The sequence below is a fragment of the Haliotis rufescens genome, unplaced genomic scaffold (genome assembly GCF_023055435.1).
Source record: "Haliotis rufescens isolate VD_foot unplaced genomic scaffold, xgHalRufe1.0.p SCAF_9, whole genome shotgun sequence".
Lineage (NCBI taxonomy): Eukaryota > Metazoa > Mollusca > Gastropoda > Lepetellida > Haliotidae > Haliotis > Haliotis rufescens.
In genome coordinates, this window is record NW_025964383.1 from 13,923,750 (window position 1) to 13,945,077 (window position 21,328).

General features: G+C 45.5%; 3 protein-coding genes across 3 annotated transcripts; all 3 read left to right on the forward strand.

The window, feature by feature from the left end:
* Positions 1-48: 48 nt before the first annotated feature.
* LOC124125196 (mucin-12-like) lies at positions 49-6,688 on the forward strand. Its single transcript, XM_048391107.1, has 3 exons — positions 49-61; positions 1,642-3,966; positions 4,131-6,688. The coding sequence occupies exons 1-3, from the start codon at positions 49-51 to the stop codon at positions 6,686-6,688; spliced, it is 4,896 nt and encodes a 1,631-aa protein (XP_048247064.1).
* Positions 6,689-9,039: 2,351 nt separating this feature from the next.
* On the forward strand, positions 9,040-14,015 carry LOC124125200. The gene is made up of 5 exons (XM_046488473.2): positions 9,040-9,285; positions 9,477-10,232; positions 12,041-12,074; positions 12,801-12,899; positions 13,110-14,015. The coding sequence occupies exons 2-5, from the start codon at positions 9,852-9,854 to the stop codon at positions 13,499-13,501; spliced, it is 906 nt and encodes a 301-aa protein (XP_046344429.1). The 5' UTR covers positions 9,040-9,285; positions 9,477-9,851; the 3' UTR covers positions 13,502-14,015.
* A 3,504-nt stretch (positions 14,016-17,519) lies between these two features.
* Positions 17,520-21,328, forward strand: LOC124125202. Its single transcript, XM_046488475.2, has 3 exons — positions 17,520-18,093; positions 20,218-20,338; positions 20,573-21,328. Exons 1-3 carry the CDS (start codon positions 17,593-17,595, stop codon positions 20,968-20,970), a joined length of 1,020 nt encoding a protein of 339 aa, XP_046344431.2. The 5' UTR covers positions 17,520-17,592; the 3' UTR covers positions 20,971-21,328.

Here is a 21,328-nt window from a genome sequence, read left to right on the forward strand (position 1 = left end):
GAATGCAGGTTTTTTTCTTCCAAGCGCCCAGTGGTTAAGAGATTTATCATGTTAAATGAACGTATGTACATTATACAAAAAATGAGTAATTCTACCAACAGTTTTGTGTTCAGTTCAACTCTCTAAACGATATGGAGAAATTTACCTGCTGTCCGAAAGTAATGATGATCATGAGTGAATAGTGTTTAACGCCGTTTGAACAGTATTACAGTTATATCACGGCGTATCAGCTTAATGTTAAGGAAAACCCCGACGTGATGCAGGTCTTAGACGTTAATCACTTTGGTGACACCCACGAGCACCGGTATGGCCATGGTGCTGACAAACCTAGAAACATAATCAGGACTAACGGGGATTCGATCATAGGTTGCTGGAGTGCCCAAGACGACCCAGAATAACAATTCCTCACATGGAATTGTTTGAATATGCTCACGTCTGGACAAGGTTAAACCGAATCCTGAAGAATTTGAAACCAGGATGAAACAGATAAAAGCAGTATGCACAAGTCTGGACAGAGTCAAGCCGAATCCTGAAGAATTTGAAATCGTCGTCAAACAGGAAAACGTCAACTCTGTGCGTCATCATGATACGAGGGTCATGTGGTGGCCTACGAACTAAGCTCTAGAAGCCTTACCCTGCACATTGCACACTGATAGCGAACGTGGTAGAACAAATCAGCCTTGTGATTCTTTACCCCAGCCACAGCTTGCACAACTTCGGCAAGGTTATCGGGATATGTAAACAGTCGTGTTCTAAATCTGTAACGCTATTAGATTCCATCCTACATGTATGTTGTTCAGATTTCACAAGGGTTAAGTTTATTACATTATAAATTTTCAATGTCATTTTTTTCTATTTCGCGATCACTTCGTCTTCTTGAAATTATACTTCCATCAACACCAATGACCTGCTCAGGTCGATACTGTGCTCATATAGGGCCTCCTGTTGTCTAGTCGGTGTTGACTCATGTGTTTCTTGTGCAAAAGATAAAATTCATCCCTGACAGTCTGAAAATGATATATTAACAGTTTTTTACTGGATTAGATCCTTTAAATGTAAACCATCATTTTTAAACCTTTTAACTTCAACTCCTCTTGTCTTGGAGGGGGAGAGAGAGAGAGCTTGGCACGGGTGGCCCAGTCGTATAAGGCACCGCGATTCGCTGTGCAGAGTTCCGTACCTTGGGCTCGCCAGAAACCTATGGCTGTGGGTTCGTTTTCCCAGTTCGCCCCGGTTTGTCAGTACCATACCCGTACACGTGGGTTTCACCGAAGTGGCAAACGTCTGAGACCTGCATCACTTCGGGCTTTCCCTCCACATTAAGCTAAAACGCCGCGATATAACTGGAATACTGTTAAAAGCGGCGTTAAACCCAGCTCATTCACTCACTCATCCCGCTGTGGGAATTCCTGAGGAAACAATTCTGTTTGAAAACCAGATTTGATGCGTTCATCTGAGTTAACAGAATAGGAGTCAGCAGCTGCAACATTAATGTAATTAGTAAAATATTTTGACATTGTTGTGAAGCTAACAGCCCGTCACTACCCATCAGAAAACACAACCTCCCGTAACTACCCACCAGACAACACAACCTCCCGTCACTACCCACAGGACAACACAACCTTACGTAACTTCCCACAGGACAACACAACGTCCCGCCACTACCCACAGGACAACACAACCTTCCTTCACTACCCACACGACAACACAACCTCCCGTCACTACCCACAGGGCAACACAACCTCACGTCACTGCCCACAGGACAACACAACATCCCGTCACTACGCACGGGACAACACAACCTCCCGTCACTACCCACGGGACAACACAACCTCCCGTCACTACCCACAGGACAACACAACCTCCCGTCACAACCCATGGACAACATAACCTCCCGTCACTACCCACAAGACAACACAACCTCCCGTCACTACCCACAAGACAACACAACCTCCCGTCACTACCCACCAGACAACACAACCTCCCGTCACTACCCACAGGACAACACAACCTCCCGTCACTACCCACCAGACAACACAACCTCCCGTCACAACCCACAAGACAACACAACCTCCCGTCACAACCCACAAGACAACACAACCTCCCGTCACTACCCACGGGACAACACAACCTCCCTTCACTACCCACGGGACAACACAATCTCCCGTCACAACCCACAAGACAACACAACCTCCCGTCACTACCCACCAGACAACACAACCTCCCGTCAATACCCACCAGACAACACAACCGCCCGTCACTACCCACAGGACAACACAACCTCCCGTCACTACCCACCAGACAACACAACCTCCCGTCACAACCCACAAGACAACACAACCTCCCGTCACAACCCACAAGACAACACAACCTCCCGTCACTACCCACGGGACAACACAACCTCCCGTCACTACCCACGGGACAACACAATCTCCCGTCACAACCCACAAGACAACACAACCTCCCGTCACTACCCACCAGACAACACAACCTCCCGTCACTACCCACCAGACAACACAACCTCCCGTCACAACCCACAAGACAACACAACCTCCCGTCACAACCCACAAGACAACACAACCTCCCGTCACTGCCCACGGGACAACACAACCTTCCGTCACTACCCGCAGGACAACACAACATTACGTCACTGCCTACAGGACAACACAACCTCCCGTCACTACCCACAGGACAACACAACCTTCCTTCACTACCCACACGACAACACAACCTCCCGTCACTACCAACAGGACAACACAACCTCACGTCACTGCCCACAGGACAACACAACCTCACGTCACTACCCACAGGACAACAAAACCTCCCGTCACAACCCACAGGACAACACAACCTCCCGTCGCTACACACAGAACAACACGACCTCCCGTCACTGCCCACATGGCAACACAACCTCCCGTCACAACCAACAGGGCAACACAACATCCCGGCACTGTCCACAGGGCAACACATCCTCCCGTCACTACCCACCAGACAACACAACCTCCCGTCACTACCCACAGGACAACACAACATTACGTCACAACCCACAGGACAACACAACCTCCCGTCACTACCCACAGGACAACACAACCTTCCTTCACTACCCACACGACAACACAACCTCCCGTCACTACCCACAGGGCAACACAACATCCCGGCAATGCCCACGGGGCGACACAACCTCCCGTCACTACCCACCAGACAACACAACCTCCCGTCACTACCCACAGGACAACACAACATTACGTCACTGCCCACAGGACCACACAACATTACGTCACTACCCACAGGACAACACAACCTCCCGTCACTATCCACAGGACAACACAACCTTCCTTCACTACCAATACGACAACACAACCTCCCGTCACTACCAACAGGACAACACAACCTCCCGTCACTACCCACGGGACAACACAACATCCCGTAACTACCCACGGGACAACACAACCTCCCGTCACAACCCACAAGACAACACAACCTCCCGTCACTACCCACGGGACAACACAACCTTCCGTCACTACCCACAGGACAACACAACATTACGTCATTGCCCACAGGACAACACAACCTCCCGTCACTACCCACAGGACAACACAACCTTCCTTCACTACCCACACGACAACACAACCTCCCTTCACTACCCACAGGACAACACAACATTACGTCACTGCCCACAGGACAACACAACCTCCCATCACTACCCACAGGACAACAAAACCTCCCGTCACAACCCACAGGACAACATAACCTCCCGTCGCTACCCACAGAACAACACGACCTCCCGTCACTGCCCACATGGCAACACAACCTCCCGTCACTACCCACAGGGCAACACAACATCCCGGCAATGCCCACAGGGCAACACAATCTCCCGTCACTACCCACCAGACAACACAACCTCCCGTCACTACCCACAGGACAACACAACCTTCCTTCACTACCAACACGACAACACAACCTCCCGTCACTACCCATAGGGCAACACAACCTCCCGTCACTACCCACGGGAGAACACAACATCCCGTCACTACCCACGGGACAACACAACCTCCCGTCACAACCCACAAGACAACACAGCCTCCCGTAACTACCCACGGGACAACACAACCTTCCGTCACTACCCACAGGACAACACAACATTACGTCACTGCCCATAGGACAACACAACCTCCCGTCACTACCCACAGGACAACACAACCTTCCTTCACTACCCACACGACAACACAACCTCCCGTCACTACCCACAGGCCAACACAACATTACGTCACTGCCCACAGGACAACACAACCTCCCGTCACTACCCACAGGACAACAAAACCTCCCGTCACAACCCACAGGACAACATAACCTCCCGTCACTACCCACAGAACAACACGACCTCCCGTCACTGCCCACATGGCAACACAACCTCCCGTCACTGCCCACAGGACAACACAACCTCCCGTCACTACCAACAGGACAACACAACCTTCCTTCACTACCCACACGACAACACAACCTCCCGTCACTACCAACAGGACAACACAACCTCACGTCACTGCCCACAGGACAACACAACCTCCCGTCACTACCCACAGGAGAACAAAACCTCCCGTCACAACCCACAGGACAACACAACCTCCCGTCGCTACCCACAGAACAACACGACCTCCCGACCCTGCCCACATGGCAACACAACCTCCCGTCACAACCCACAGGGCAACACAACCTCCCGTCACTACCCACGGGACAACACAACCTCCCGTCACTACCCACGGGACAACACAACCTCCCGTCACTACCCACCAGACAACACAACCTCCCGTCACAACCCACAAGACAACACAACCTCCCGTCACTACCCACAGGACGACACAACCTCCCGTCACTACCCACAGGACAACACAACCTTCCTTCACTACCCACACGACAACACAACCTCCCGTCACTACCCACAGGACAACACAACATTACGTCACTGCCCACAGGACAACACAACCTCCCGTCACTACCCACAGGACAACAAAACCTCCCGTCACAACCCACAGGACAACATAACCTCCCGTCGCTACCCACAGAACAACACGACCTCCCGTCACTGCCAACATGGCAACACAACCTCCCGTCACTACCCACAGGGCAACACAACACCCCGGCAATGCCCACAGGGCAACACAACCTCCCGTCACTACCCACCAGACAACACAACCTCCCGTCACTACCCACAGGACAACACAACATTACGTCACTGCCCACAGGACAACACAACCTCCCGTCACTACCCACAGGACAACACAACCTTCCTTCACTACCAACACGACAACACAACCTCCCGTCACTACCCATAGGGCAACACAACCTCCCGTCACTACCCACGGGACAACACAACCTCCCGTCACTACCCACGGGACAACACAACCTCCCGTCACTACCCACCAGACAACACAACCTCCCGTCACAACCCACAAGACAACACAACCTCCCGTCACTACCCACAGGACGACACAACCTCCCGTCACTACCCACAGGACAACACAACCTTCCTTCACTACCCACACGACAACACAACCTCCCGTCACTACCCACAGGACAACACAACATTACGTCACTGCCCACAGGACAACACAACCTCCCGTCACTACCCACAGGACAACAAAACCTCCCGTCACAACCCACAGGACAACATAACCTCCCGTCGCTACCCACAGAACAACACGACCTCCCGTCACTGCCCACATGGCAACACAACCTCCCGTCACTACCCACAGGGCAACACAACACCCCGGCAATGCCCACAGGGCAACACAACCTCCCGTCACTACCCACCAGACAACACAACCTCCCGTCACTACCCACAGGACAACACAACATTACGTCACTGCCCACAGGACAACACAACCTCCCGTCACTACCCACAGGACAACACAACCTTCCTTCACTACCAACACGACAACACAACCTCCCGTCACTACCCATAGGGCAACACAACCTCCCGTCACTACCCACGGGACAACACAACATCCCGTCACTACCCACGGGACAACACAACCTACCGTCACAACCCACAAGACAACACAACCTCCCGTCACTACCCACCAGACAACACAACCTTCCCTCACTACCCACAGGACAACACAACATTACGTCACTGCCCACAGGACAACACAACCTCCCGTCACTACCCACAGGACAACACAACCTTCCTTCACTACCCACACGACAACACAACCTCCCGTCACTACCCACAGCGCAACACAACATCGCGGCACTGCCCACAGGGCAACACAACCTCCCGTCACTACCCACCAGACAACATAACATCACGGCACTGCCCAGAGGACAACATAACCTCTCGTCACTACCCACAGGACAACACAACCTCCCGTCACCACCCACAGGACAACACAACCACCCGTCACTACCCACAGGACAACACAACCTCACGTCACCACCCCCAGGACAACACAACCTCCCGTCACTACCCACAGGACAACACAACCACCCGTCACTACCCACAGGACAACACAACCTCCCGTCACCACCCACAGGACAACACAACCTCCCGTCACGTTACTTCCTATTCACATGCCACATTATCATGGGTCTACCCAAATACCCGTCACGACTCACAGGGGTGGCTACCCAGTCATCTGTCACTTCCCACGGGCCTACCCGTGATGTAAAGTTTTATTTAGTCGTGAGATAATATTACTATGAACCATTATTAAAATAGGTTTGGAAAAAAACATAATTAACCAATCAGGAAGTAACCACACGGCCCCAGTCTATTTCTGTTCGCGACAGTGTTGCAAGCCGCGTGTTGGTCACGCAGCATGATTGTCACCAGGCACCAGGAAGTACACTTAGTAGAAAACAATCACTATAATCATTATAATGAAAGTCCAAAGATTTCAAGAGAGAATATATTATATCCGTGTATGTCCTTGTTCTATTTGTTGTGCATATCATTGACAGACATTTTGGCAAGTTGTGCTTATTATTTCTAGCTTGATATCCTTCGGGGGGCACGGGTGGCCCTGTCGTCTAAGGCGCCGCGATTCGCTGTGCAGAGTTGCGTCCCTTGGACACCCCAGAAACCTTTGATTGTGGGTTCGAATCCCGGTTCGCCCCAATTATGTTTCTAGGTTTGTCAGCATCTTACCCGTGCTCGTGGGTTTCACCGAAGTGGTAAACGTCTGAGACCAGCATCACTTCGGGCTTTCCTCCCACATTAAGCTGACACGCTGCGATATAACTGGAATATTGTTAAAAGCGGCGTTAAACCCAACTCACTCACTCCCTCACTCACTTGATATCCTTCAGCGTGTTAGCATTCAGAGAAACAGATCTGTGACTGAGCTGGTGAGTTTTTACAATGGTGCAGCCATATCAGGAAAGGGGAACCCCAGGAACAGGCCTCACACGTTGTACCGTTTAGGGTAGACCCCGGAACTCCGGTAAAGTGACTAAACGCTACAGCCAACAGCAATGTATTATAGGCAACAATAGAAGACTTCGTACGGAAAATAATGACATTAAACGATCCGTTAAGAATGCAATAGTTGATAATACACTTTTGTAAGGATGCTTTTGTTCATGGATCAATCCGACGCACTGAATTCAGGTCAAGGTGGTCCCGTGAAGATCTGGGGTAGAATAGACCTTCAGCAGCCATGCTTACCCTAAAAGACGACTATGCCTGTCGTAAGAGGCGACTAACGGGATCGGGTGGTCAGGCTCGCTGACTTGGTTTAATGCATGTCATCGTCTCCCAATTGGATAGATCTATGCTCACGATAACAATCACTGAATTCTCTGGTCCAGGCTTGATTATTTACAGCCCGCCATCTATATATATTTTTTGTCGTTTTTAGACTAATGAAAAATGCTAAATGGTGATATACCACTTTCTGTAGTGTGAAAGGCGAGTACTGGTACAGTTTTGCAGTATGGGCGGAGGTTGAAATAGAAGCGTTAAGTCCCAACACACAAAAGCGTCAAACTTGTGTTCGCTATTATTATTGGACTATGTGAAATGTTTTGACTGATGGCCGCTGATGATCGACTCATGACATATAAATAAGCCTGTATAGCTGTGAAAATGAAACTATCGTTTCTCTGCCCACGTCTCGAGCGAAACCCTATGTTTACAGTCAGGACAAAGTGAGGTTATAGGAGAAGGAAAGTCATAAGTCCCAATACTATATATACCATTCTTACAGCCTAGGTATTGGTAAACAGATTTTTAAAAGTCACGCTTTCGGTTTCTTTCTAAGACTACCTAATATCTTTCATATCGTTTTTCTTTAAATAAATTGTGTCAGGGTGGATTCAATTTTTTTTGTGAAATTGCGGTGACAGTTCGATGGCGACTTTCCCGTTTGGCTAACGACATATTTATGACAGTTTACAAATGTACAAGGCACTTTATATGTAACAATACAGAAGTTTGTTTTAACTTTGATTTTAATGTAATGAGGTTGAACGAGTGAGACCAAAAATACCAATATTCCATGTTAGCATAAGCTTAGTCAGAATCGTACAATGGATTCTGTGATTTGGTTTTGGTTTGTTGTTTAACGCCGCACTCAGCAATATTACAGGTATAAGACGGCGGTCTGGACCAGACAATCAGGTGATTGACATCTTGAGCATCGATCCACGCAATTGGGATTTGATGACATGCATCAAGCAAGTCAGCCAGTCTGACCTACCGATCATTAGTCGCCTCTTACAACAAGCATAGTCGCATTTTACGGCCAGCATGGGTTGCTGAGGACCTATTCTACCCCGGATCTTCACGGGTCTCTGTGATTATGAAAATGGTAATGTCGCTTTTATCAACGCTTATGTACATGTAAAATAATACTATGACTATACACACACAATGACTGTACAGGATTTAAATGGGATTCCGATTTATAACAAATGCGTCTTAAATTTTAAAAGATAGTAATTGATATCGTTGGAAAGATACGGGCAACCATTTTGATATATCTCTCTCCAGTTATGAATATAAATATTGGGCTGTAAAGTTTGTTTGTTGTTTAACGCCACACTCTGGTCAGGAGGTGGTAAGTGGAAGGCATGAGAGACGATGTCCGGTGATAAGGAGACTGTCTAACACTCATCCGGGTGTCCTGAATTTAAATCCTCCACACGAGTGGCTTGCGATTTCAGGGAATTTCCGACGCTGAGTGCGAGAAAATACACGAAAACCTCCGTCGAGGAACGCAGCAACTTGTACGACTCGTGGCCATTCAGAAAGAGAAACTAGGTCACACAGGGAATTTCAGACGCGGAGTGAGTACTACTCTGTCTTACAGACCCTGATACAAATATATCAACTACAGCCCATGCAAGTCTATAATGTTTGGCAAGTCTAGATTACTGCAGTATCAGGAAAATGAAGAGAATCACTGGGCTCCCTTTTTATTATATTTTTATTAAGATAACTGAGCAACTGTTTTTTCTGTACGATATGTTCATTTCAGAGACTAGATGTTAGTCTAAGAGAGTACAAAAAGCAAGGAAACCTCCGCCGAGGGACGCAGCAACTCGCACGGCTCGTGGCTATTCAGAAAGAGAAACTAGGTCACACAGGGAATTTCCCATAGAAACTGTGACTTCAGGGAACCCACGATAAGTCATAGGATAGCCCCACATGTTCTCAGAGCAAGGCTTGATATCTGCAACCATGTTTCGAACGGGTTTAGTATATGTGTGACAGCGGAAGGCTAGACATTATCAGCTGTGACGGATTCGACCTAGATAGATATACTAGTGTTTATTACAACTGTGAAACAATTTTATGGAGACAGGCATCATCGTACACATCGATTTAACTCGGGCCGCGGATTTCTTCTTCCATGATGGCAGAACCTGACTCCACCTTCATATCCACTGACACAGCAACGTCACCGCCTCCACCTTCCCAACAACGACGACGTCGTACCAATGTGTTGTTCTATGCCGTTGTCGCCATTTCTCTGACTGCCAATGTTATCCTCGTTGTGGTAGTGACTTTCCACATGTTAATAAAACAACGTGGACATCACCACAAAAGTGAGGGTTTATCCTCCATGTCGAATCACCAGCTTGGGTTTGCTGATCCACTATGTCTCACCTGTGATCAATTGGGTCCGCTGGTCGAATCCCAGGATACGATCTATGACGTCATACGATTGCCGTTGGGACATACGCTGTGTTGTCAGAAACAGAGGAATGACGTCACAAAGTTATTCCATAAGGTAATTAGACGCTAGCATTATACACATGACATTCTATTTTACTTATTTACCATTTTATGTTGATGAAAATATTATCATGATCAGTTGCGATACCCATATATATCAAGAGAGTGACAGATTTTTTAATGTGTTAAATTGGGACAGGATACGCTCATATTTTCGCGAACACACGGTATCCTCAGTATCCATTCATTAACACATGCTTATTATTATACTACTCAGAATCGTACTATGGGCCCCGCTCTAAGGAGGGATTTCTTATGATTATGGTGAGGTAAAACGTCGCGTCAAAGGTTATTGCACTTATACGGCGACGTGCGTGTGTGTGTGTGTGTGTGTGTGTGTGTGTGTGCGTGTGTGTGTGTGTGTGTGTGTGTGTGTGTGTGTTTGTTTTACTAGTCCGGACTGATGCAAACTGTGGATAATATTATTCGTGATAACGGTGCTTGTATGAGTGGACAAAATAACAGAAGTGGTGGTGGTAGCAGTGGCAGTAGAAGTATTGAGTGAGTGAGTTGGTTAAATATCGGTTTTAACTGTATTCCAGTTATATCACGGCGTGTCAGCTTAGATGTAGAAGGGAAAGCCTGAAGTGATGCGGGTCTCAGATATTTACAACTTTGGTGAAACCCGCGAGCACGGGTATAGTGCCTACAAACCTAGAAACATAAGCGGGGCGAACAGGGACTCTAACACTCGCAGTAGTAGTAGGAGTAGTAGTAGTTGTAGTAGTAGTAGTAGTAGAAGTAGAAGTAGTAGTAGTAGTAGTAGTAGTAGTAGTAGTAGTAGGAGTAGAAGTAGTAGTAGAAGTAGTAGTAGTAGTTTTAGTAGTAGTAGAAGTAGTAGTTGTAGTAGAAGTAGTAGTAGTAGTAGTAGTAGTAGTAGTAGTAGAAGTAGTAGTAGTAGTAGTAGTAGTAGAAATAGTAGTAGTTGTAGTATTAGTAGTAGTAGTAGTTGTAGTAGAAGTAGTAGAAGTATTAGTGGTAGTAGTAGTAGTAGTAGTAGTAGTAGTAGTTGTAGTAGTAGTAGTAGTAGTAGTAGTAGAAATAGTAGTAGTAGTAGTAGTAGTAGTAGAAATAGTAGTAGTTGTAGTATTAGTATTAGTAGTAGTTGTAGTAGAAGTAGTAGAAGTAGTAGTAGTAGTAGTAGTAGTAGTAGTAGTAGTAGTAGTAGTAGTAGTAGTAGAGGAATGTTGTGGAATTTGTATTCGTTTTGCCAGACGTGTCGTTTGTGACGTGGAGCATTGCGGGTTTTCTCAACACTTGTCAGTACTTATAGAATTACATCCGTGCTGCTGCGATCGATTACTATATCGTGGAGGGTTGTGTGTCAGGCTAGGTGGCCTGGTTGATTGCGTGTCATCGTACCCCGACGACGTGGATAGTTGCTCACACTACCAATCACTGGCTTGTATTACACACACCGCCGTCATATAGGTGAAATATTGCTGAGTGCGGCGTTAAGCAACAAACAAACAAATAGTGTTCGCGGTCGGGTAGCGCTTTCATTTAAGGAACCGCAATTTTATCATTAACTGAGATGCGTCTCTTCCTATGGCAGGATTTGATCGCGGGTTCGAATCCAGATAGTGACCCTTAACAAGGTCGAACATCATAACTGTTTCCGACTTGAGGCGTTGTGTGGATTTCTCATATTCAGCTGACGCTCTGTGATATCACTTCCCGTGGCCTTTCTGTCAGTATAGACAACAGGCTAGAACGCCAGCTTCTCTTTGAATGGTACAAATTGTAGGAGCTTTGAAAACACACAGTCATTTGATTTCTTCACGTGTCTCATTCTTGTTTCAGATAATAGGTGATGAATACTACAGACGGTCTACAGGTACGCCAATGATTTATTTATTTATTATTCATGATATTCAGTTAAGATCCTTCATGTTGTATGTAACCTAAACCCACGGTGTTTCCATAATCAGTTCTTCTTCCAAATTCAGCTACAACGTATTTGCACCAAATCAAATTACCTTCTTTGATAATGTAAACACACACAGCAATGCATTTTCCTTCTGATTTAATTATTTGACCTGACCGTGGTCAAGTGGGAGAGCGTCTGCTCGGAGAACTTTTTACGAAAAGACGTTAAAAGATGGTACTTGTTGTTACCCTGTCTGGCGTTCGACATTAAGGGGCTAAAACAAGGACTGGTCGGCTCGGAATCAGTATACTGTGGGGTATTCATGTTAAACCGCGGCAAGGTATCTCAGTGTGCTAGCACTATAAATCGGCATCAGTCCGGACTACAGTGTAGTACAAGTAGCCACACACACGCACGCACGCACGCACGCACGCTCGCACGCACGTCGCTCTATAGTTGCAATAATCTTGGACGCGACGTTAAACCCCATTTCATCTCACCATTATTTAACCTACTCGTGTTAATCTCTCTCTTGTATGCAATTGTTGTTACTGTTAATCCCCCACCTTCTATATATATCCTGTATCATGTTAAGTAATTAGCCTTGCTCGACAACGGTATAATGATCTGTACCGACACGTCGCCTCTACAGTAAGGAAATAACCATAAATTGTATCTAATTTCCCACTTCAGGTAGGGAGCCAGTTGGCCTCACCAGGGGGATGAATGAGCAGATATGGAGTCGTCCCAGGGAGTCGACGTGGGCTCATCGGTACATGGTGCCACACACAGGTAATGTACGACATTAAGAGTGTAGATAATGTTTTACGCCGCAGATAACAAATTCCGTCGTTCATCCCAGTGGTTAATATTTTTTTCTATGTGATAATTTCAAATTCTCACAGTCACATATGCCCTTAAATATAACAAACAGTTCTTGTAATGATGCATCAGTATATAATTTTTGCTTTGTTATTAATTCATAACGTGTTATGTGTACAGATTCGCCGCCAGCATGGACAACGAGCGATCCCTACAACACGTCATTCTGTTCAAACGTCGAATGTAACGGAACAGACATTGTTGTCTCAGCAGGGGGTCTCTACCTCGTGTACTCACACATCACATTCATCACGTCACCAGCTCCTTCAGACACCCCCTTCCTGCACATGATACAGCGACAGAACCCCAATCTCCCTGGTCTGGGTGTGAAACCAATACTCTTATCTAAAACGTCATTCAGATGGACAGTAGCTCCGCAGCAAACGTCCTTTCTGTCCGCCATTGTGAAGCTCCGCAGACAAGATCGCCTCCATGTGAAAATGTCGGAAAATTATTATGATTTAGTTGAAAAAAGGATGCTTTCAAATTTTTTTGGTGTTATGAAAGTGTAATTAGGATTTTATTTTTTTTAAATTTTATACTGGTGGCATAATGCCGGCTCAGGAGAACGGTATTACAATCCTGGTGATGTAAACGAGACATTTGCCAAACAATAAGCAAAATCCAGTCACGTTCAGGAATATATCAAGGTAACCTGACCTGAACTGTCCAATGAATTGGTTTCTAGTCAACGTAGCATGATTTGCTACTGATGATAGAGATATACCGGTATATACCGGTGTTACGAATGCATTATTACACCGAAGCATCGTTGAGTCGAACGTAGTTATCGCGATATCCTTAAGGCGTTGTTGCATAAGGTCCTAGTAAAATCCTTATCGACACTGGTCTTATATCACACTCCTTTTAAATCGAAGTACGGATAACTCGAAATATAACCGATTCCCCTGGGAATTCGTTTTAACGAGGTTTAATTGTCAATGTACGTGCATGTTGAATAATGTAAATGTGTTCATGATGAAAACAAGTTTTGTTATGTGATGTAAAATAAACTTACATTTTTTAGTTATATGTCTTTCATTACAAGAACAGTGGTCACCAAATAGTATGTGAATTGTATGTGAATACGATGGGTCAGTGAGTGAGTGAGTGAGTTTAGCAATACTCCAGCAATATCACGGCGGTGGACACCAGAAATGGGCTTCACACATTGTGCCTGTGTCGGGAATCGAACCCGGGTCTTCAGCAGAACGAACAATTTTTTTTTGTAGGCTGCCCACCGCCCCGAGTCAGTTTGTGAGTGAGTGAGTGAGTGTTTACGCCGCACCTTGTTTGTTTCTCTATTTGTTGCTGTCTGGACAATCCAGTGATTGAAATCCTGAGCATCGATCCACGCAATTGGGATACTATGACATGCATCAACCAAGTCAGCGAGCCTGACCACCCGATCCCGTTAGTCGCCTCTTACGACAAGCACAGTCGCCTTTTACGGCAAGCATGGGTTGTTAAAGACCTATTCTATCCCGGATCTTCACGGGTCTCTCGGTGGTGAATGTTATGGACAGTGATATCGGAAATAAAAAAGAGTGAATGGGGGAGTTTGGTTAAACGTCGATTTGAGTTTCTAGTTATATCACAGCGTGCCAGGGTAATGTGGGAGGAAAGTCCAAGTGGAACAGGTCTCAGACGTTCACCACAATAATATGGCAATTATATGGGTATGGTGTTGACAGGCATGAATCAAAATCACAATCTGAGATTCGAACCCGAAAGCAGCACCCTAGGCGACTAGGCAATCGCCCAAAATACACAACAGCAACATGAAATCATTACTAAGTCATCAAAGTAAGTATTTCTGACCTATAACTATTCCACTACAGTAAACTACGGTTATAACAAACGCAAAGGCACCATCCATTTTAGTTCGTAATAACCGTAGTTCGTTATAAGCATATACACAGCATAAATGCAACACATGGCCGGGGCTAACAAGTAAGTTCGTTATATCGGTCAGTTCGTTATACGCGTGTTCGTTATAACCGTAGTTTACTGTATGTGCATAGTGATTGAGAGAGTGAGTTTGGTTTAACGTGGCTTTGAATTGTATCACAAAGCGGCGTTAAAACAAACCCACCCACTCACTCAATGTGGCAGCTTAATGTGGGAGGCAAGTCTAAGATCAAAAGTGAAGTAAATCTTAGACATCCACCACTTCCGTGAAACCCACGGGGATGGGCATGGCACTCACAAACCGAGAAATATAAAAAGTAGGCCGAACCGTGATTTTGAACCCAAGATTATAGAATTCGGGCACCTGTAAGGGACGCAACTCTGCACATCGAATTACGGCGTCATCGACAGGTATAAAACAAGTGATAAGGGGAACAACCTATGCATGTGTTCCCCGAGAACTGACCGACTTCAGCCTCATCACCCAGCAGCTACACAGAGGTACGTTACGTGTGACCTGACAGTCAAGGCTAGATTCCTCGGGAATTAGGACTGATGTTTTTAGCCCTACGGGCGTACTCAACGCCATTCAGAACGTACAAATACGTGTATAAGGTGCGTTAAGTATCTTAGGAAAAAGGAAAGTATATTCTTGAAAATGCACACTTCGCTCTGGTCATTACTGTGTACGGCCTGTGAAGATCCGGGGTAGAATAGGTCTTCAGTAACCCATGCTTGCCGTAAAAGGCGACTGTGCTTGTCGTAGGAGGCGACTAACGGGATCGGGTAGTCAGGCTCGCTGACTTGGTTGATGCACGTCATGGATCCCAATTACGTGGATCGATGCTCCTGATGTCAATCACTGGATTGTCTTGTCCAGACTCGACCATTTACAGACCGCCGTCATATACAGAAGTAGCTGGAATATTGCTGAGTGCGGCGTTAAACAACAAACAAACAAACATTACTGTGTACTGTGGAACTGCGACCCCATGTTCCTTGAGACGTCATGTGCACGTGACCTGTTGTAAGATCCTCATTGATAGGACTTTCCTCCCACATTAAGCTGACACGCCGTGATGTAACTGGAATACTGTTAAAAGCGGCGTTAAACCCAACTCACTCACTCACTCACTCTTTGATATGATGCATATAAGATCGTCTATGCTACCCGTATCAAATACATCACCATCGAATAACCATTCTTGTTTGTTTCCTCTTCAGCCACCATTAAACAGGGGGTGTACTTTCTTTTGCCCGACAGTTTACGTTGAATTGTGACACACACTGCGCGTATATCAACATTAAATAGAATTGGAGAATCAGCTCGCTCAGTCAGAGGTTCCACTCTACACTACCAACCCACACAACAACACAAGGCCTGAGTGAGTGGGTGGGCGGGTAGGTAGGTAGGTAGGTGGGTAGGTGGGTAGGTGGGTAGGTGGGTAGGTTGGTGGGTAGGTGGGTAGGTGGGTAGGTAGGAAGGAAGGTAGGTAGGTAGGTAGCTAGGTACGTACGTACGTACGTACGTAGGAAGGAAGGAAGGAAGGAAGGAAGGTAGGTGTGTAGGTAGGTAGGTAGGTGTGTAGCTGGATGGGTAAGTGGGTGTGTAGGTGGGTAGGTAGGTAGGTAGGAAGGAAGGAAGGAAGGAAGGTAGGTAGGTGGATGGGTAGGTAGGTAGGTAGGTAGGTGGATGGGTAGGTAGGTAGGTGGATGGGTAGGTGGGTACGTGGGTTGGTGGGTAGGTGAGTAGGTGGGTGGGTAGGTGGGTAGGTGGATAGGTGGGTGGGTAGGTGTGTAGGTGTGTAGATGGGTAGGTAGGTAGGTAGGTAGGTAGGTAGGTGGGTGGGTGTTTAAGTAGGTAGGTAGGTAGGTAGGTAGGTAGGTAGGAGGGTTGGTGGGTGGGTGGGTGGGTAGGTAGGTAGGTAGGTAGGTACGTACGTACGTAGGTAGGAGGGCGGGTGGGTGGGTGGGTGGGTGGGTTGGTAGGCGATCGCTTTCTGCTCAAATGAGCCTTTTCGTACTATTAATAACGGGAGGGGGGGGGGGGGGGGGCGATCGGGTAGCCTAATAGGTACAATGTGTTGAGGCCCATTTCTGGTGTCCCCCGCAGTGATATTGCTGGAAAATGGCTAAAAGCGGCGTAAAACCATACTCACTCACTCATTTTATTAACAGACAATGTTATATATCGGTCCAGGATGCTTTGTGTCCGAAATAGAAGGAATCCGGATCAAGGGGGTGCCCTGTGTGTACATCGTGACATCGTTGCTTCGGTAAACACGACACGTCACTTCCTGGTTGGTAAGCAGATTGTGGCACTATCAGATGTGTCGCCAGAGATCACACGCGATCGATCCTTACTTTGAATGACAGAATGCCGCGATGTGGAGAAACTGATCTCGATTAAATGAATAAATAGGGAAATGGAGTGTGAATAAATATAACAAACACATATACAAATAACATTACAAATACCTAAGTAATAGAACATTTAAATCAGTAAATAGCGATATGTCTTTCCTTGATATCATATCTTGCCAGGGGATTCCCCTTGTATTCCCACGTTGTGCAACTGTGGTTGGTTGCCAGGTAACCGTGAATCCGGTTTTAAGCCAATCCGGGTTCAGCTTTTATTCCCGCTTTAAACATGATTACTGAGAAATGAGAAATCCCGCTTGTTTAGGTAAGCATGGTTTGGTTAACTCAAAACTCATCTCTCAAAAATAACCTCCTAAAGACAAAAGTACATCTGATGGACGGTACTGATCATTACAATGACCCGACATATTTACATGTTAGTCATATCAACAAAGATCGCGCCGATCAAAAAATGAAGAAAAAACGACCAAGGAACAAAGAGAAAAGCAACAAAAAAGAAAAACAATGTGGATTGAAAAAACAACGTTTGGGCGTGGTCGTCCTGTTGTTGTCTATGTGTGTTAACATCATACTCGGGATTGTATTGGTGCTGTCGATACCGATATATGGAATGTCTCATAAGTCCATCCTGGAAGTCTTGGACGTTTCAGAAGATCTCAGCACGTGTGTTTGCGTCTTGTGTTCAAGTCTTGGTATCAATGCCGAGGATGGGGCGATGAATGGACGGAAGGATGTCATTGTCATCAACATGTCACAACACTCCTTCTGTTGTCTCAGGAACACTGGCTATTTGCAAACACTAATTACAGTGGTAAGTACAACAACAGCATCAAAATGTTTACTTTTAAGCATAAACAATCTTATACTTGTTGATTACACCTTAACAATGGGATTCACGTTTAAGATACCCGAGAAGATCTGGGGAAGAATAGGTCTTCAGCAACCCATGCTTGCCGTAAAAGGTGACTATGCCTGTCGTAAAAGGCGACTTATGGGATCGGGTGGTCAGGGTCGCTTACTTGGTTGATGCATGTCATCGATCCCAATTGCGTAGATCGATGCTCATGATGTCAATCACTGGATTGTCTGGTCCAGACTCGATTATTTACAGTCCGCCGTCATATAGCTAAATATTGCAGAGTACGTTAAACAACACATATGAAGTTTATGTTTGTAGATAAATAAACGCGACAACACCCTTTTTTATTATCATAAGAAATCTCTGCTAAAAGCAGTGTTCATTGTATGATGATATAACTTATGATTCCTAAGATAGTATTTTAAAATGTCAATGTGTCATGTGAACATATTTTTCAACACATATGCGTTACAAATAACGACAATGTGGACTGATTATAAACGAACACAAATTCACATCCTCCACCTGTCGATCACGTGTCTCATAATTCAACAGCGTCTAAATAAAAGATTGGCTAGACATATTTCAATTCAAAGGCACTTGAAAAGACGCAAACAATAGAAGGACTGGTATTTAACTCAGTAAAAGTGATATTAAGAAATTAAAGGAGGTATTTATAATTCTACATTTCTAAGAATGCACTGGCTTGTTTGTCCATCTTCAAGTATCCTGGGCCGATCTGTTTACATCAACAAAGAAACTCCCATCTTCCTTTGTGAAAGCTGAGCCGATGTGCAGCTGCCATAGCGTGTTATCGTTACATCGCTTCAGCGTCCACGAAAACTCGCTGTGTCTCATTATAGACCTTCATAGTGAGTGAGTGAGTGAGTGAGTATGGCTTTACGCCGCTTTTAGCAATATTGCAGCAATATCACGGCGGGGACACCAGAAATGGGCTTCACACATTGCACCCATATCGGGAATCGAACCTAGGTCTTCGGCGTTACGAGCGAACGCTTTAACCACTGGGCTACCCGACCGACCCTTAATGTTAATAGAACCTTGCGTGTTTTTTTTATATTCAATGAAATTTTCTTTCATCTTTTTAATGTCATGCCGAACAAATTTCCCCAAAGCGGTCGATTAAATCATATACGTCCGCCTGTACTTTAATCCCTGCATACATCCGCATGTTTATCATCCATCCATCTTCCATCCATTATATCTACCATCCATCACATCTTCCAGCAACATATATCCATAATCTATCATTTATACTTTTTCATCCATCATCCACGTCTCTTAACTATCATCTGTCCGACATTTCATATTTTATCCATCATCCATCATCCATCCGTAATCAAGCCGCCCTTCAACCCATCCATCATCCATCGTCAGTATATCCATCATCTATCCATCATGCCAGACGCCATCTATCTTCGGGCACAAGGGTGGCCCAGCCGTCTTAGGCGCCTCAATTCGCTGTGCAGAGTTTCGTCCCTTTGGTATCGTGGATTCGGTTCGCCCGGATTGAATTTATTTTCGTAGGTTTGTCAACAACATGCCCGTGATCGTTGGTTTCTCAAAAGTTTGAAACGTCTCAGACATGCATCCTTTCCCTCCCACATTAAGAGGCGACTAACGAGATCGAGTGGTCAGGCCTAGGCTCGCTGACTTGGTTGATGCATGTCATCGATCCCATTTGCGTGGATCGATGCTCATGATATTAATCATTGGATTGTCTGGTCCAGACTCTATTATTTACAGACCGCCGTCATATAGCGTTAAACAAGAAAGAAACCAACCCACATCAAGCTGACACACCGCGATACAACTGGAATACTGTTCAAAGCGGCGTTAAACCCAACTCACGCACTCATCTATCATCATGCATTATCCATCAGCCGTCTGACAGCCCATCCATCTATATTAATATCAGATCAAGTCGGAAAAAAGTTCAATGCGCATGACCATGTATGTGCAAATATTACCCATCATACGTATATGTATTTAAATGTATGTTTGTCCATTAATGATATCCGCGTCCTTCCTTACTTCAGTGTCACATGTGTGTAGTTTTCAGCTCAGTTCGGGGACCATGAAGATATGGCAAGGAATGACACCAAACCGGTGTTAACAGTCCCGCAGCAAATCAAACATGGCGCTCACTTATTTCTGGATAGAAGTTATCTGAAAGGTAATTCTTAATACACTTACATGATCACTAAACAATAAAGTAAATAAATGTCGAATGATTTCTTAATGTCTTCAAAGACTCCGAATAAAATTTTGACCGCAGTAGAGCCTGCAAGTACTTCTCATTCAATCTGAACTAAATTCACTAATATCAAGTTTATAACCATATCTTAATAATTAAAGTTAATATTTGTGAAGACGTTTACAGTAAAACGCTGACCACTCCACATTGCAGATGACAAGCTGGTCTGGACCACTGATTTTGGGTACGGGTGTGCATACATTGGACACGGCATGGCGATGGACAGCGGGAGATTACAGATCAAACAAGATGGAAGATACTTCCTCTACTCCTTCTTCACGCTAAAAACTCGCGAGACTACCAACGAGAGCCATAACGCTCTTCACACAGTCACCCGTTATAACCCAAGGTTTCCAGAGCTGAAGAACCAGCTTCTCCTGTTTAGCAAACAAAGTCTCGCGAGAGAAAGCGAGAAGTTCGCCACGACCTATCTCGGAGCGTCATTGGTTCTGAGGAAAGGAGATGAATTGTGGGTACGAGCTGAACCCGTTTCAGCAGTGTATGCTTTCGCACCATCTAACTATTTTGGCCTGTTCAAGCTAGACAGCTGACTGTTTAGAGTTTAAGACCTTTCCGGTAATCGCACACGGGGCACATCATGAGACATAAGAATAAATAAAAATGCAATATTAACGGTATGTCCCCAAATTAACGATTTAATTGTTTTTATTAAAAACTAATGTGGAAAATCCTCTTCAAGAATTAATTTTAAATTTCCGTACAATTTTCGGGATAAAACATACAGCCGAGTTAAAAAAATGAGACACATAATTAGTTTAATATGTTTTTAAAATTCCCTTATTAATAAATATCAGTTGCGTACACCAAACAAGAACATATTATGTAATTATGCGATTTACACATGAACAATTCTACCACATGTTTATGTTTATTAAACATGATTAATTA

Coding starts and splice junctions, on each gene's coding strand:
- LOC124125196 (XM_048391107.1), top strand. Junction 3,967..4,130: donor ACACGACAACACAACCTCCC/GTCACTACCCAT, acceptor CACTACCCACAG/GACAACACAACATTACGTCA.
- LOC124125200 (XM_046488473.2), top strand. CDS start 9,852: ATGATGGCAGAACCTGACTCCACCTTCATATCCACTGACACAGCAACG. Junction 12,075..12,800: donor ATACTACAGACGGTCTACAG/GTACGCCAATGA, acceptor TTCCCACTTCAG/GTAGGGAGCCAGTTGGCCTC. Junction 12,900..13,109: donor GTACATGGTGCCACACACAG/GTAATGTACGAC, acceptor TTATGTGTACAG/ATTCGCCGCCAGCATGGACA.
- LOC124125202 (XM_046488475.2), top strand. CDS start 17,593: ATGGTTTGGTTAACTCAAAACTCATCTCTCAAAAATAACCTCCTAAAG. Junction 18,094..20,217: donor TGCAAACACTAATTACAGTG/GTAAGTACAACA, acceptor ACATGTGTGTAG/TTTTCAGCTCAGTTCGGGGA. Junction 20,339..20,572: donor GGATAGAAGTTATCTGAAAG/GTAATTCTTAAT, acceptor TCCACATTGCAG/ATGACAAGCTGGTCTGGACC.